Source organism: Vidua chalybeata, chromosome 5, assembly GCF_026979565.1.
Source record: "Vidua chalybeata isolate OUT-0048 chromosome 5, bVidCha1 merged haplotype, whole genome shotgun sequence".
Lineage (NCBI taxonomy): Eukaryota > Metazoa > Chordata > Aves > Passeriformes > Viduidae > Vidua > Vidua chalybeata.
In genome coordinates this window covers 51,562,183-51,578,758 of record NC_071534.1, presented here as the reverse complement: position 1 = coordinate 51,578,758, position 16,576 = coordinate 51,562,183, and the positions used below count along the sequence as shown (strand labels likewise).

General features: G+C 33.4%; 1 protein-coding gene across 4 annotated transcripts in view; it reads left to right on the top strand.

Moving 5' to 3' along the window:
* Window positions 1-16,576, top strand: part of POT1 (protection of telomeres 1) — a 60,226-nt gene that overhangs the window by 19,163 nt on the left and 24,487 nt on the right. For all 4 annotated transcript variants that reach the window (XM_053943708.1, XM_053943709.1, XM_053943710.1 and 1 more), the window contains exons 8-9: window positions 4,958-5,088; window positions 13,566-13,856. In XM_053943708.1, the coding sequence (XP_053799683.1) occupies window positions 4,958-5,088; window positions 13,566-13,856 (422 nt within the window). The remainder of the gene's footprint in view (window positions 1-4,957; window positions 5,089-13,565; window positions 13,857-16,576) is intronic.

Below are 16,576 nucleotides of genomic sequence, written 5' to 3'. Positions count from 1 at the left end.
AAGAATCAAATCAGATTCTGAAAGAATTTTTGAAGCCCTAAGTTTTATTTTTATTCTCAATTTTTATTTGATCTTGAGCCAAGTTCATCAAACAGCCTAGAATTTGTTTAAAATTATGTAGCTGAAAAAACAAACTCTAATTTAAACTATACCATTTGGTCAACTTGAATTACAATAGTCAATTTTTTGCAAGTAATAGCAAACCAACTTTACAGTGCATAGCAAACCCATAACAGAATGTTGTGGTATCCATTTGTGAGGAAGCAGACTCAGTTATATCTGCAGTAGTTTTCCCTTCAAAGTATTGTGTTCCATTTTGTTGTTTTTTTTTTTTTTTTCTGAATCAAAATGTTGAGGATTTATATAAGTTTTGCAGAACAGAATAAAAACTGTTGCAGAGGTAAAGAGAGCAATTTTATTTCTGGACCCCTAGAGATTAGAATAATGTTTTCCCTTCTGTTCACAGTGGTTTATATGCATTTCTTTTTAAAATAAGCATTCTTTCTTATCTTAAAATATAGAAGATAAATAAAAGATTAAAAAATTAAAGGAATTAATAATAATTAGTTGAATAAATAATTAATAGAAATGTCAAGACAGTTATTTTGATCTACAGATTACAAATGATGGCATTGAAACATCTGTTTATCCAGATGCTTCTGGTAATTACCAAATTGTATCTCTAAAGTGTCTCACCATGTTAGAAATAACAAGCTCTAGCAAACAGTTTGATTCTTCAGAGGTTTGTTTTGGACTTCTGCAATATATTTTTGTATGTACATATATGTACACACACATAGGAGTGTATTATTTGTATTTTTTCCTGTCTTGTTGAAATATAAATGGTAAATTAGCTGGATCAGCTGTTTGGTGTTAGGGCAGACACTTGTGTATTGAATGGCCTCAGTAATTTTTCAAAACAGTATTAAATGTTTCATTTCATTTTGAAGAAAGAATAATTTGCTACAATAATCTGTCTTTTTTGTGTGTATTGAAATAAAAGAAACAGAAGGCAATCTTTAATTAGAGTCCCTGGCTGCTAACAACTTTGCCCAAAACCTTTTTTATCTCTTGGAAGGGAGAAGTTATTAGTTCAGGGTAGTGGGTTTTCCACTAAATGTTATTGAGGAATAAATATGTGATTGCCCAAAGGGGGATGTGTAATTAGATCGATGCTTTCCACCTTAACAATTTATACAAACATATTTTCAGGAGCTGCTGGAGTCCTCAGTGGAACTCCAATAAATTTTTAATCAGTAAATACTAAACAACTTGTTGGTCCTACCAATCAATTACTACTCTGGAAAGCTTTTTTAGCAATTCTGGTTTTCTTAGGGTGACTGAAAAATGAGTTTGTATGTGAAGCTGTGGTGTATGGGGGTTTTGTGGGTTTTTTATCTATCTGTACACACTGTGGAGAAATGCTGGTTTTCTGCTCATGCTAAGAGCCAGTATAACAGAGATTTCATAAAAAGAGTGGAAATACTATGGCATTATGAAGGGAAAGTTGTAACCTGAAGAATAAACCTAGGCTATCATGATAGTGGAGGCAACTTTAGATTTTCAGTAACTTTTACAGAGCTACAAGAGATTCCTATTTTAAACTATTTAAAGGACCTAGAAGCTTGACAATCAGCATTTTCCATGCAGACAGTGCAACCTTCTACTGATTACTTCCACAAATAGTTGTGGAATTTTTTATGAAATGAAATAACTTGTTACCAAGTTATAGCAATTGTATTTTTAAAGAACAATAAAGACTTAACTGAAAGAGTATAAAAAGTGTGTAAGATGCATGCAGACTGTCACTCTGTACTTTCATTTAAATTAAATATGAGCTATGTTTCCTTGTTTTCATAACACCAATTCTGGGACGTCACCAGCATAGGTAGCTATCCATGGCAGATGGTTCCTCACATGATGTTAAGCCTAAGTGAAAATACCTCTTCATAAAAATTAAATATATTTTAAAAAAAGGTAGGTACAGTTTGAATTTCTGTGTAGCATTGTGAAGCACTGAAATGCAATGCTTTTACTGAGACAATATAGTATAAAAGTAGAAAGCTTTCTTCTGTAGCATATAAATTTGCTGAACTGCGCATCCATTGTATCATATTTTTAAGACAGGTTATTGCAAGTAAAATCTACCAGCAGTAAAAAAATCTCTTTTCAAGAAAATGAGTGGATTTTTTTTAATCAGTTGATTGAATTTCTCTAGTAAGGGAAAATTGACTCCAATATGTAAACTTCCATTATTTATTTATTTATTAGCTTGGTAGTGAAGGAATTTTGCTTTTTTTGGTAGTATATTGAGAAAAATCAAAAGTATGACCAATGACATTATATTGTTTTGTTTAACTCTAGGACATTATGTAAATTCAGCAATTCTGTGTAGAGTTTGACTCACTTGTTTTTTCAGAAAAGTGAACTCAAAAGTGACTGATCTATAATGTGACTATGGAAAACAGGAAACAGTTTTCACATTTCAGCTGGAAAAGACAGGTGGCTTTTTATATTTAACCTTCAAAAAGAACTTCGCTGAATGAGGATTTCGTTAAAGAAATCAGTATTTATGCTTTGTTCTCAGAAACCTCTATTGTAATTAGGTTTGTAGAAGTGATGTTTTGAGGTGATAGTAAGGAATGGAAGACTAAAGTCACAGAGAACCTATATTATGTAGAAAGGGTTTCCTGGCTATGTAAAGCAAGTGTACTATTTTATACTGCTTTGACTAGGATGATTATCAGTCTTATATGATTATGCTAATTACACAGAAAATTGAGGTAGTGTGTTTAACTTCTACCATTAAATAGGCAGCTGCACATGTATGAAGCTGACTAGGTTGCATAATCACAGCATCAAAGAGCAACCACAATTTTAATGTGGAGTGTTTTTGCTATTTCCCCTTGATTGTGATGTTGGATGATATCAGTGCACTGTAGCATGTTATTCTGCATCCCCAAAGGATTGTAAATCTATGAACCATATGGGCTTTTCTTCTTAATTGCTCATTTTGCTCATATTTGCAAGAGATCTTTTAAGTTAACCTCTAGAATTCATACCCAAAGAAATACATCAGTCTTTGGATTACAGTAGTAAATGCTTGCACTTTTGTCAGCCAGTGACTGGAGTTTATTCTTGACATTCATAGCATAGAATGTTAAAATAGACTATGTGGACCTTGGTATGAGGACCTTGTGCCTTTGGTGGGAGTGGAAAAGAGTGATCTCAGCAACTTCTGAATGCAAAAGATTATGATTTATCATTATTGAGTCTGTATAAAATCTTGGGAAGGAAGAAGAGTACTAGTTTTATAGAAATACAGAGTGGTTTTGTATCTGTAGGAAAAGTTTTATTTTTTGGTAAGCCGTCATTGGCTTTCTTTCACACTTCACTCAAATCATTAGGGAATTTAAACTTTAAGTTTAAATGATGGCAAAATTTAAGGGTATATGTGCTGGAAACGGAAGAATATTTCTTTTGAAGCATGTGTTTTAATCCAGTCTTACATACCTGCCTTCATGCATAGGGAATCTATTCAGAAAGTTTACATATAACAGTCATCTTTTTATGACTGCCTTCCTGTAGCTTTTTTATATAAGGCAAATTTGTCAGTTTTACTAGACTGATAGCATTTTCTTTCAAAGCTGTCTAGCAGCAACTTCCGTGTCTGCATCTTTATAATGTGCATAATGGAGACTTTATTGACTTTGTTTTAGACCTATGACACCTTTGTTCAGTTCCTAGCTGTATAAACTGGCATAATGTCATCATCACTAGGTTCCTCATAGAATTACAGCCAAGAGAAGTTGGGGCTTTGATAATTTAGGTATTTTTCTCTTCTGTTTGGGTTTTTCTTCTAAAGAGATGAGAAAGTGTCTGTCAGGGCAAAACAGATTTAATTTGGGAAATTTAATTGCCAGTTAACATAAGCATCTAATAACTTATTCAGATATTGAGAAACAAATAAATATTTGAACAAGTAGGGAAAACACCATTCCTCCACCTTTCCCAAGTTCAGCTTCACTGCAGGCATCCCTCCTTCCTCCTTCCTAGTCTTTGTTCTTCTGGCTATGGTTACAGGTGTCTCTGGAGGGACAATACGAGGTACATGAGATCAGGGCTAGGATGTAGCCTTTCTTTCTGCTGCTACTTGGTTTCTCAGGTAGGTTACCAGCTGCCATGTTGCAAAAGAGCAAATGTACCTTTACTCTGTTTTACATTTATAAGGTATCAAAGCACACATATTCTGTAAGCTGAAATGGAAAATACAGGTTTTGTTTATGTCATCCACAAATACTGCTCTGTTCTGAGCCGCTCTGCATTGTCATCTTTCTATCTTGTTTTGATTTTACTTTTTTGATCACTATTAAAAGTGAAATTCTATGACGTTTAACTTCAGAAAGGCATATTTCATATTTTTACTCTGCTTTCTAGCTACCACTGTGTGACTCTATTCTTGTGGTATATATATCTATCTTGCATATTTTGTTGAAATCAAGGATATGTAATTTATGCTTTAATTTGCTTGTAGAACTCATTACCTTTTCAGAAAGCTGTGCAAAATAAATCTTAGAAAATGGTTTTATTAAATTGTAGATGTGCACCTAATTTTGTAGGAGTAATTGAAATGTGAAAGAATAGCATGCCTGTTGCAGACAGGAGAAAAAGGGTCGTGTGTTCTTGCACACAGAGCTGTGCTTAATCACACATTTCATTTTCAGTTATTTAGGCCAGCTAGATCGGCCACACTTCAGTAATAATACTGAATAATAATAAGTAATAATACACTTCAGTAATAATACTGAAGTGTACTGTAAAAAAATTAACTTTGAAAAAGTTAAACAGATCATAGCAGAAAAAGATTTGCCATAAGAATGTTCCTCCCAAATTTTGTATCTGTCTATTAATAATTCCATAATGCCCGTACTCATCCAGACAATTTTATATTTTACAGATTATTGCTCAATTGTAACACTTGTGGACCCATCAAATGTGAAGTTAACGTGCAGTCTTTTTAGTGGAAACCTAGATTCTCTACCAAAAATTTACAAAGTTGGAGATATTGTTCGATTTCATAGAGTAAAGGTATGTACTAGGATGGGGGGGGGTTATGTGCTTGCTTTTCTGCAGTGAGAAGACCATAGGAATAATTTAATTCTATATGTACAGAAATTAACTCTTGGAGACATTGGATAAAGCAGCTGATTGTTAAAACAGCTATGGTTATAGTATAGACCAAAACTGAAAGTAAACTATGACATTTTTTTCAACAACAACAATATTTATTAAACTGCTTGACAAAAAAAATCATGTTGTACTTCTAAATGGATAGAATTTAACTGATATAAATCAGCACAATTTATTCCTCTTCAAACTGATAGAACTGAGGAGTTTCTTTAGGTCTTCTGTTGTGGAGCAGTTTAGGTCAGCTGGCAAATCACTCCAGTAGAGGGAGTCTGTCTGGATTTGTTAGTGTGCAGTGTACTGCTGCTGCTTCAATGTTATCCTGCATTACTCCCTATTTATCTGTATCAAAGGTCGTGCAGGAAACTGTTTATAGGTTTGATACTGCTTCTGCTGGATGTTTTTCTCATGTCTGCTGCAACTGTATAAGAAAGAGGAACCACTGTACAGGGACTGACTGAATGGAAATCTTGTAATGCTGGACCATACTTAAAGAGGTGCATAATAGGACCAAAGATGTTACCATTAATTGACAACATAACCATACATAATTTTGTATTTACTTGTTGTGTAAAATAATTATAGCAGAAATTGAATGTAATGAAAGAGGGCAGTAAAAGAAAAAAAATAAAACCAAGAACAAAACAACAACAACAAAAACCCAGTTTGCATATCTAAATACTCTTGATTGTGTCCTAGGAAATTTAAGAGATGTAGGAAATTTAGGATTGTACAAAAGGATGATAAAAGGGATAAATATCTGTAGTACTAAGCATGTACGTTTTGATATGCTGTAGCAGGAGAACAAAGAAGAAAACTCCATGACAATAAATGTAAAAAGTGGTAAGATTTATCCAGTATTTGAGTTTCATACTACTGAGATTGTTAAGAAAAAACTTGTTAAGATTCACAAACAATCTTAAGTTACTCCTCTATATTATAAGTATTTATAAATGAGAGAGGAATTAGCTAACCTATTCTGGATTAGTATAAGGTTTCTCTAAGGTCATCTATATATGTAATAAGAGTGGAATTAAATTGTACTTACATTTTGAAGTTTGTGTGCTGATCAGTACTTGAGATGTGTTATCAGTCTTGGAAGTTCGTGAATTTGACTTCAGATGGGAAAGTCTTATGCTAAATTTTAATATTTTCTCTGAATTGTCAGGGTAAATGTTGTACAGATAAATTCATTTTAGAAATTCAGTGGAGATTACTTGTTTATTGCTTCTGAAAACAGTACATATTTTATATATGTGAGGAAGGAGAAAGTAGAAAGGGATTGGTCAAAATACTGGAATTGAAAAGTGAAAAGTTATATGGTTGTGGTAAGTCAGTACTGGATTTCTAAGTACACATAAAGAAAATAAACAAGACCACTGTCAGGAAATTTCTGTATGCACCCTCTTTTATGCAAACATAGTATTGTCTAACCCCTACTATTTATTATCATCACAAACTTACTAAGGAAACTTACTGATGTAGCACAGGTGAGGGACCTCACTGTTTTGATTTGGCATCCCTTTTTTGAGGAGATCTAGAATTCTAGAATCCTTGTCAGTTGGTACTTTATGTCTCTTCAGATGCATCAGCTGAGAGATTGTTTAATTACTTCCTAAGTGCAAATGATCTAGAGTGACTAAGATGTCTTTTTCTGGATGGGAATGTTCTGATTACCCCAGACTAAGAAACAAGTACTTTGCAAGTTTTCATATCTCAGCTGAGCAGGTAGGAATGTGACACAAAAGATTCTGGGAATGAACTGGGAAGGGGAGGACCTCTTTCTCATTCAGTCATGAGCAGCATAGTAGGTATGACTTCTAATTACACTTTCTGCAGTTCCTCCATCACTCTTTCCTGCTTTTGTCTTCAGGCCTTAAGCACCTTTTCTTAGCTTGCTGAATGGAAAGCAAGCCAGGGTAGGAGAGGCCAGAGTCTGTCAAAGCTGTGCTTACCAATGAGGACAGATAGATATACACAGCCTTTAGAGTGTGTGCTCACGTTCTGTCTGCCCCAAATGTGCTTTCAGGGGACTTCCAGGAAGCTGACATTGATAATAAACACATTTTAAAAATTACTGCTCCTACTTACACTATTGGCTTCTAAAAATTCTAAGAATTTAATGAACAGGATTTTGTTGGAATTACTTTGGAGAAAGGGTAATTTAATTTGCTTAGTATTTGTTGCACAGAAGGAAAATTTTAAGCGCCTTAGTAATAGAATTGGAAAATCATCTAGTTTTAATTACATTTCTGTTAATATTTCTTGAAGTGCATCTTTATGCGCATCACCTTATGATGATTTCTCATGAATTACAGAATTTAGAGATTGACAGTACTGTACCTGGGCTTTCAGCCACAATCAGTGCTCTGCTGAGATTGTGAAAGGTGAGCCCCCCATCTCCCAGTATAAAAGCCAGGCCTATGATCTATTTGTGTAGACTTCTCCTTCTATCTCCATGGCAAAGAAGGAGTTTTCTTAGGTGGATTTTTCTTGGACCTTCTTGTTTATTGTTCACTGTGAATGCTTTTAATATCTTAGAAATAATGCCTAATGGTACACTGTTACAGAGTGGGAAGGGGCAATCTGCTCGTACTGGCTAAGCCTGCAGTATTTTATTCTCCCTTGACTTAGGAGTTTTGGCTGGTATTCTGCCTTTCTTAAAATGCCTCAAACCCTGTCATGATGACAGAATGGTTAATTTCCTCATTGCCTTTTCTCTAGTACTCCTTATTGCCTCTGAGTGATTCACAAACAAGAACTTATTTCCTCACTTCCAGTGAAGAGAATTTGTACTTGATTTCCGTTCTAGTTTGAGTATTGGAAAAAGTGAAGCACATTGTTATTTTGGCATTCAGTGTACTCGAGTTGTTTAATGCATTCAGGATGTCCAGGGTGTCTTCTGGTGGGTCTTTTTCCTGAATGCACAGCATTGCAGAGCTGTGTGATTCATGTGCAACACTTGGAAAATGAAGACGAAGACACTGACCTCTGATTATAAACTTCACTTGTATGGCTTCCTTGGCATAATGCAAACTCTGTAGCAATTACAAAGCCTTAATTCTCTAGCTTTTTGTCATAGTAATCCTGATGCTGTTCTTTTCTCTTACTTTCATTAACCTTAACTTCTTCTGGACATAGGCGCCAGTTGCTGTAACAAATGAGTTAAGAATTGTAAAGTTATCAACGTCTTTCTTAGACACTATTACTGCATCACCACCGCACTTCTCAAGTCATGCACCATGTCTGAAAATATTCTGTATTAAAGTAGGGTCATAGGGGTTATGGAACATGGTATCATAAAATAAATGCACAATGAACTGAACTGAGTTTGCACAGACATCAGTAACTGTCATCTACTAACCTTGGGATAATTATGGATTATAAATGCTATTGTTTTAGTTTTGTGGTTAGATCACAGAATCAGAGAATCATTAAGATTGGAAGTTACCTTCAAAATCATCACATCCAATCTTTGACCAAATACCACTATGCCCAATGCAGCATCCTAGATCTCTAGAATAAAAAAATGGAGAAAAACACCAGGAAAATCAAATTCCTTGCCTGCTATTAATTGCATATTCATCTGATTCAAACTCTTTAGATTTACAATTTAAAAGTACAGTCTCTTTGAGCAAAAGGATTTAATAGCCACAATATAGATGGTTATTTCTTTCATAGACCAGTAGATTGACAAGTGTAAGATGTGTGTTTTGCTAGTGGGTTTCTAAGGTGTTTATCCACAGAGGAGGGGTAATCTGAATGTCAAATATATAGAGCATGGCTTCATAACAACATAGAAGTATCACACTCCCTTTTTTGTTATCCTTACTAGTTCTGATCTGTCTCTCTTCTTGTGCATCACTCTCCTAAATCTAGTCATATTTAACATAGCATTCATTCCGCTGTGTTACTTACTTTGATCTTTAAACAATCTGCTGTAATTTCCAGGAGCAATCTTACTCTTGCACTTAGCTAGCAGTTTCCTTGTCTTCTTATATTCTCTCCTTTAGTTTAATCCAGTTTGTCCAATGAAAGTTGATTTCTTTCCTTCTTCTACTTGATGCAATATAGAAGGTACTGAGAGAAAGACAGAGCAGAAGTATCTGCTCACTTCTTATTCCTGGGCAGCTCTGGCAGAATATAGCTCCCGGACTCTTAGTGTCTTCTAAGTAAATGTGGTCCAAATATATAAAGTTGGCCAAAATTATGTTTGAGACTTCCTACCAAAAAAGATGTTGAAGACCAGGTTGCACTGCTACCCAGTCTTCAAAATCTTTTTCTGAAGAATGGAAGGAATTAATTTTTATTTTTTTTTTGTAAGCAGTTAGGAGATTTTTTTAATACAGAAAAAAACAACCTTTTTTTTTTTCTCAGATATGTCAGTATTACTATTGCTTTTGGTTCCCCTTCAAAAATTCTGTAAGGCATGCAACTCAATTTGAATGGAATTTAAATTAAAAACAAGTATTCTTCCTATAGTAAATAATGTCTGGAAATAATGACTGTAGGCAGTGATAGAGTGTCTCTGTAATTTGAAGTCTTAGCAATTTGCAAATATGATTTTCATATCAGTACTTTTGGTCAAGTTACTGGATCAGGTTTTAAATATGTAGAAAATATTCCAAAATAGTAATTTTTTACTCTAATAGAATTTCTAAAGCAGTATCACAGTGCCTGCTGGCTTTTTAAATTACTAAACCAGAAATTCTTTCAACTGGCTTAAGTATATAAACTTCTTGCATACAAATTTTTCCACAAAATACTTATATCTTCAGGTGAATTGAATTGGTAAATAAAATACAATGTAGTGCTCATTTTTTTCTTTAATTTGTGTTTCCATTGCTACATATGTTTCAGATAATCTTATTTTGCAGGCAGCAATTCAAGAATGCTAGAGAATAAGCTATCATTTATGGTCCTAATATCTAAATCATAGATATCATGTCTCCAAAAAAAAAAATCATTTTACTTCCATGTGACTATCTTTGTTAATTTTCTTCTAGAAGGTGCCTGCACATAGTTTTGGTAGTTCAGTTTTCTTCTTGTGATATTTAAACATATTCAAAGTGGTTTAATTTATACTTCAAATGACTTCTCTATTTCATTAGTATCTCTTTGTTCATACAGCTAGAGATACAAGTAAACCAGGATTACATTATGAAAATATAAGAAAATATAATCAACATCCTGTATTATCCAAATTTGTTTAGACTATTTACTTAAGATGAGAAAACATTTACAAAATATAATGAAATATACCAGATGCATTCTGGTGGGGTTTTTTCTGACAGGTTTCTTTCCTTCATACAAATATCATCAGTGACAACCATAAAAAAATGAAATCTTCCTTCTTAGTATAAAAACATATACATTAGTTTGGTATATGTTGTTTCCCTAGGCATTTTTTGATATTCTAAGATGATCTGTACCTGCAGTGGTTTCATAATAGTCTTTTGCTTCTATAATTTAACAATCAGTTTTGATGGAAAGCTACCGTGGAGATGCTACTTTTCCAGCTTTATACACTACTTACTATCACACTTTTCCATTTAGTGAAACAAATAACATCATCTTCAGTTAAGAAAAAAAAAGAAGATGTATTTTACTTTGCTGTAAATCTATTTATTAATATTTCAAGATGAGTTTTTTTTTAATAACCATATTCAGGATAGGGTTGTACCCCATAGAAATCACTAGAGTTTATTGTCCATGCAGTTTGTTAAGGTGACATTTCACCTATTGTTCCTTAGTTTACAAAAACTATGCCAAAGACTCCTGCAATATGTATTGGAGTTTACTTGCTTGCTTAGAACAAGCCAAATGCATTTTATCTGCTCTGTTTTTGTCCCAGAGTATATTTTTATTTAGCAACCAGTATTTATTGAAATGAGTTTAAATTCTCAGGGTATTTTTAAAGAGATAGCAGTCTGCCCCGCTTCCCTGTTAACCCCCTGTTTCACCCTCCCCCACCAATTGTTTAAAAAATATGTCCACGTCCTCTAGAAATGACACAAAATCTACTAAAGGGGAAATTGTTGTCATATGCAAAAGTTCCAGATTGCCTCTTTTTATAGGTTAAATTCAATTTCAAAATGGTTTGGAAAATACAACATGTTTACAATATCAGTGCTTAACTTGATCTGAGATTTCTTAAGAGTGCCATAATGAAACAACATTTGTCTCCACAGATTTTGTTCATTTTGCACTCCAGTGATCCCTCATGACCTTAGCAATGATTTGTTTTTAAAGGACAAACCCAGAGAATTTTTGTTGGCCATCATCTGTTTTGTGGGTCCAACATAAGGACTTTTCCAGCTATGAAATACTTTGTTCTATAACCCACTCTACGTTTTCTTCTCTTGTTTCTTCTGTTGTTCACTAAATAATACTGTTGAATTCTGTTTACATTTGAGAAGACTCAGTGGCTTCTCCATCTGCCTTTGCCTGATTACATCTGATTTTGCTAAGGATCATTGGTCATTTTCTCATCATGACAGTTGAGATTTACCTTCTTACATATTTTATTTTTTTTTGTAATTATTATTTTATAATTGCCTCTTCCAACATTAGGGCTGATTTCAAATTTACTAAATGAGGGTACTGGGAGATGTCAGAAATACAGTATGTCAGGCTCTTGAATGCTCAAAGCATGCCATAAAGGATTTGGGAAAAGAGGAGAATAACTGATGGTGGAAGCCCAGGCAGACAGAGTACTTTTTTTTTTGGTTTTGTAAAAGGCTTAGAGCTTTCACAGAACACTAGGACAGAATTTTTACTAAGAAAGAAATCAAGATTTTTTAAATGATGATTTTAAAGAACTAGTGAAGAAATAAATGAATAGGTAAATTAGAAATTAAAACACTTCAAGAAACATTTGACATGTTAGACAAGATACAAAAAATACTCTTGAAGTTTATTTTGACACAGGATGAATAGGTAAAAGTGATGAGACTTTTCATCCCCTCTGGATGTTACCTGCTTAGAGAAGCTATGGAATATAATGCCAGTGATAGCAATTAAAGTAAATCTGTGTGTTTATATTAGATAACATCTTACAGGGGAACATGTTTTTCCAGATTGTAGATAATGGGGGGCAGATTGATTATGAAACCATGTATTTTCCTTATTTGTGCTTTGATTTTTCTTGTATTTTCAATATTTAAATGTAAAGGTTAAAAGATTGAATGTTTTTCAGTGTTTCACTGAAGAAAAACTTAATCCTGAATTGATGTGCTCCATTGGTCAGGTGCGAAGAATGCTTAAGTAAATCAAAGTTTATCTTAGAAATTACCCTTAATGCATTTATGCATTATGTCAGAGTAGTAAAGGAGTTCCTGTCACCAAGATTGAACTGCTTTGCTTATGAATTTCCAAGGTCAATGAATGCCTGATTTGTGTGCTTTTTAAATTTCGTCATGTTTATAAAATATAGGCCTAAATCATTGGCAGTGTTTTGCTGTTTATAACTTCTGACACACGTTGCATGTTCTGCACTTTCAAATCAGTGGAATTTTCAACCATTTGGAAATTAGAGTGCTGGGAATCCCATACTAGACTGTCTCCCAAATGCCATGTTCATGCATGTTACTGCTTACTTGGTAACCTCACATTAATTAGAATGGGATGGATCAAAACAGACTGTTTCAGATTTCTGGATAATGAGTCCTGCAGTGCTTTGATATAGATAAATCTATAATTGCAGGGAGCAGTAAGACTAGACTAGACCCTTGAAGGAATGCTTCAGACTTTAAATACTATGTTTATATGGCAGCAGATTCATAGTGAAATCAGGAGACCAGCCACGAGCAGGGCAATAGACATGGAATAGTTGTGATAGCTGTATTCATAATTCAAGGAATGAAAGCTTATCACTGCTTGCTTTATGGAAAAAAAAAAATGTCCTTGAACTGATACATTTTTTTCAGTTCAGTAATATTAGGAAATTGCTATTGTGAGAGCCCAAAAACAGGAATCCATAATAACTCTGCTGTGTAACCCCTAAAAAATAATTTCTCTTGTGCTTTAGTTTCCCCATTTATAAAAGCAATCCTGATATGTTCCCCACACAAATATTTTGATGTGTGCAAATAAAATACTCTGCAAAGATGCTGTAGGTGTAAGTGTTACAGGTAGTTATTAGTCTGCCTCTTCAAAAATTTCTCATGTAAGGTTATATTTCTGCTTATACATTTTGTTTTCTTATTAATACTAATTTTACCTATTTGTTTTGTTTTTATTTTAACTCTGTTCTCCCAGCAGAACCAGGGACAGAAATGATCAGTGGTACATTTTCCACGCACATCATAAAGCAGAAATATATTTGTTTATCCATGCTGTGCAAACTTTTATTTTTTCTTTTTCATATTTTATTACAGATCAGGGAATACAATGGACAGATGCAGGGAATTACCAGTGGGGGATTTGCATCCTTAACATTTGATGGAACCGTAGGAGCTCCAGTAGTTCCTCGAACTTCTAGCAGAGTGTACACTTTCATGGATGAAGAACAGAAAAGAATAGAAGAATTACGTATTTGGGCAGCCAGTAATATTTCCACTTCTGGAACAGCAACAAAATTGTCTTGTGTTCAGCCAATGCTATTCTTTGATCTCACTTGCCAGCTGGTAGGAAAAGCAAAAGTGGATGGATCTTCTTTTCTTCTAAAGGTAGGCTTCCTTTTTTAAAATAATTTTTTAGTTTTTTTAGGACATTGTGTTACATTTTTCAATAAAACAGACAATTTAAATAATATTATGTAGATAAATATTTGTAGTGTAAACAAATCTGTGATCCTTGGCTATTTTGTTTTTAAGAAAACAAAATAGGAAGCCTGGTTGTCTTTGAAACTGATCACCTGAGTTGGATTTTAAGAGAGGTTTATTAAGATGGCATTATATAGATCATCATTTCACAAAGATTTGTAGATTAATATCACAAGATTTCTTAACCGTGAAAAATATTGTTAGTTTTAAACTGTATCCCTGTTTTCTAGTTAGCAGGATTTACTGCTTGTTTTTCTAGATTTAATGGATATGATTAGTGCAATAAGTAGAACTGCCTAAAAAGGAATGAATGGATTATGTTATCATGATGGATTTCAGGTAGCTTCTTTTAGTTATACATAAGCATTCTGGGCATCAGTGCTCACTGAAAATGCAAAATGCAAAGTGCCACAAAACAGGAGAGCAGATTCTAAAGGTGATCCTTAACATTAACTAAGTGAAAAGGAGGTCTCCATAATATTCCTAGTTTTAGTTCACATGTATCATTCTGGTGTTATTCCAAGACTCTATTTATTTTTGTACTTGATTGTTAAAACATGAGTACTGATCAGACTGTTATTTTCCACTTTGTGACTTCATAAAATAATTTTTTGGTTGTACTGTGTTAAACTGTATTGTTACAATATTTTTAGAAATAGGACTTGGCATTATTCCTTCATTGAAGCATCAAAGATTTTTCCCATACAGAACAATGCATTACTACAGAGAAACAAACCTTAAGTGCATGCTATAACATATTCTGCAACTGCTAAAAGCATTTCCATTTAATTATGCCTTGTGAAATAGATGCCAAATGAGACCCAGTAAATTTTCATGACTTTGTGGACTGTAATTAAGTTGTTCATTAATAAGTGTATCTTCAGCACTGAAGGACCTTTTGCAAGGACAGAGACAAGTGCTTTCTTAAATTATTATTTCTTTACACACTTTTCTGTGTTTTAAGACCTGAAGTCAATTTTGTCACTTTTATATAGTAAAGTGATGACTTGGGGAAATTTTAGGGTAGATTTAGGAAGGTAGAAGTCTGAGGTCAAATAATGGTTGATCAGTTTTTTAGCATAAAATATGAAATACTTAAATATCTATTACAATACATTGTGCAAGCTTAAAGATGCTACGTTAATATTCTGTTACTAATTTCCTCAATTTTTCAACAGTGGCAAAAAACATTTCTGATATTAAATACTGGTTGTGATAGAAAAGAAGCCTTTCTAAAAACTTGTCGACAGATTTCTGATATTTTCTTGATTTGCTCAATAAAAAAAAATCAAACAAAACAACCAATTCAATACCAGCTCAAATTGAGTGATAATTAAATATTATTTTATTGTATTATTTTGATTATCCATTTTATAATATTGTTTTACATTTATTTTATTCCAAGTATATCATTGAAATAAATGGCTGATTATACTATGAAAAATTATTATTATTATTAGAAGCATTGATCTCATGTACGTAGTGGAGAGTACTTCAAAGACAACTAAAATCAATTTCAGCAATTTTGTGTATCTCCTGTAGCATAACTTTTAAATTACACTTAATAAATTAATTCCTATTTGCACAGCAGCAGAGTTGGACATGACATAAAGATGATGTCATTGAGCTGTTAGTGTTTAACATTTTCTGAGAATTTAGTGGAGACTAAAGAACACACACTAGAAATTATTCTGTCACTTGTGCCTCAGTTTTACTATTAATCTTTTCTTCCTTTCTGTCTGTCAGTTAAATTGTGTACATTAAGGTAAGTCATACAATGAGCATATTCTGCTGAAGATAGAAACAGGTATTTTGTCTTTCCCATTTCAGTGTTTTCCAATCATGGTGATCAAATGTTATCACTAACTTTTCTTTAGCTCCAATCTGTTCATGACTAGTAATAGAACAATTTGTTGTTTCTTATTTAGAATTAATTTAACCAATTTTGGGTTTTATTCCAGTATTCATTGTTGAAACCAGGACAGTTTGAAAGCAGGATGTTTTCATGTTTTGTGTAAAGTAGAGCGTTCCAAGCTCCTGAGGTAGAGAGGTTTATCTGTTTTTGTATTTGTGCTAGAAAAAACCCAAACCCAGCTACTTCTGAAAGACTTTTTTTTTTTTAAAGAAACTTCACTAGCTTATAAATTCCTCTAAAAGGTGCCCTGATGCCAGCCCTGTTAGTTCCTCTGGTGAAGGACATTTTAAAACTAAGTCACCATCTTTTTTATCTGAACAGGGAGCATGCAGGTTATTTTAATCCATTTGTCAGATCACAACTGCAGAGTAGAATTACCAAAGTGTGCCAAGTAAAGCCAGTTGAAAAATAATGGAAAACTTCACAAATTTATGATTGTTTACTTTGTCAGTGACTAAATTTGTAGTATATATGCACTAAATCTGTTTGCAAGCTGAGTTCTGGGAAAGATGTGATAATTCAAGCAATAGACAACCTCTCTTTCAAAGGTGGTTTTAAGTATTTCATGGTGCAGGATCAGAAGATAACAGGCTTTTTTTTGATCTGTGGCAGCATATATTACCTCATTATCTGGGTCCTTCAGAATACACTCTTATTTGGCAACATAATTTGATGTCATGGGTCATTTTCGCTGTAAACAGTTTTCTCT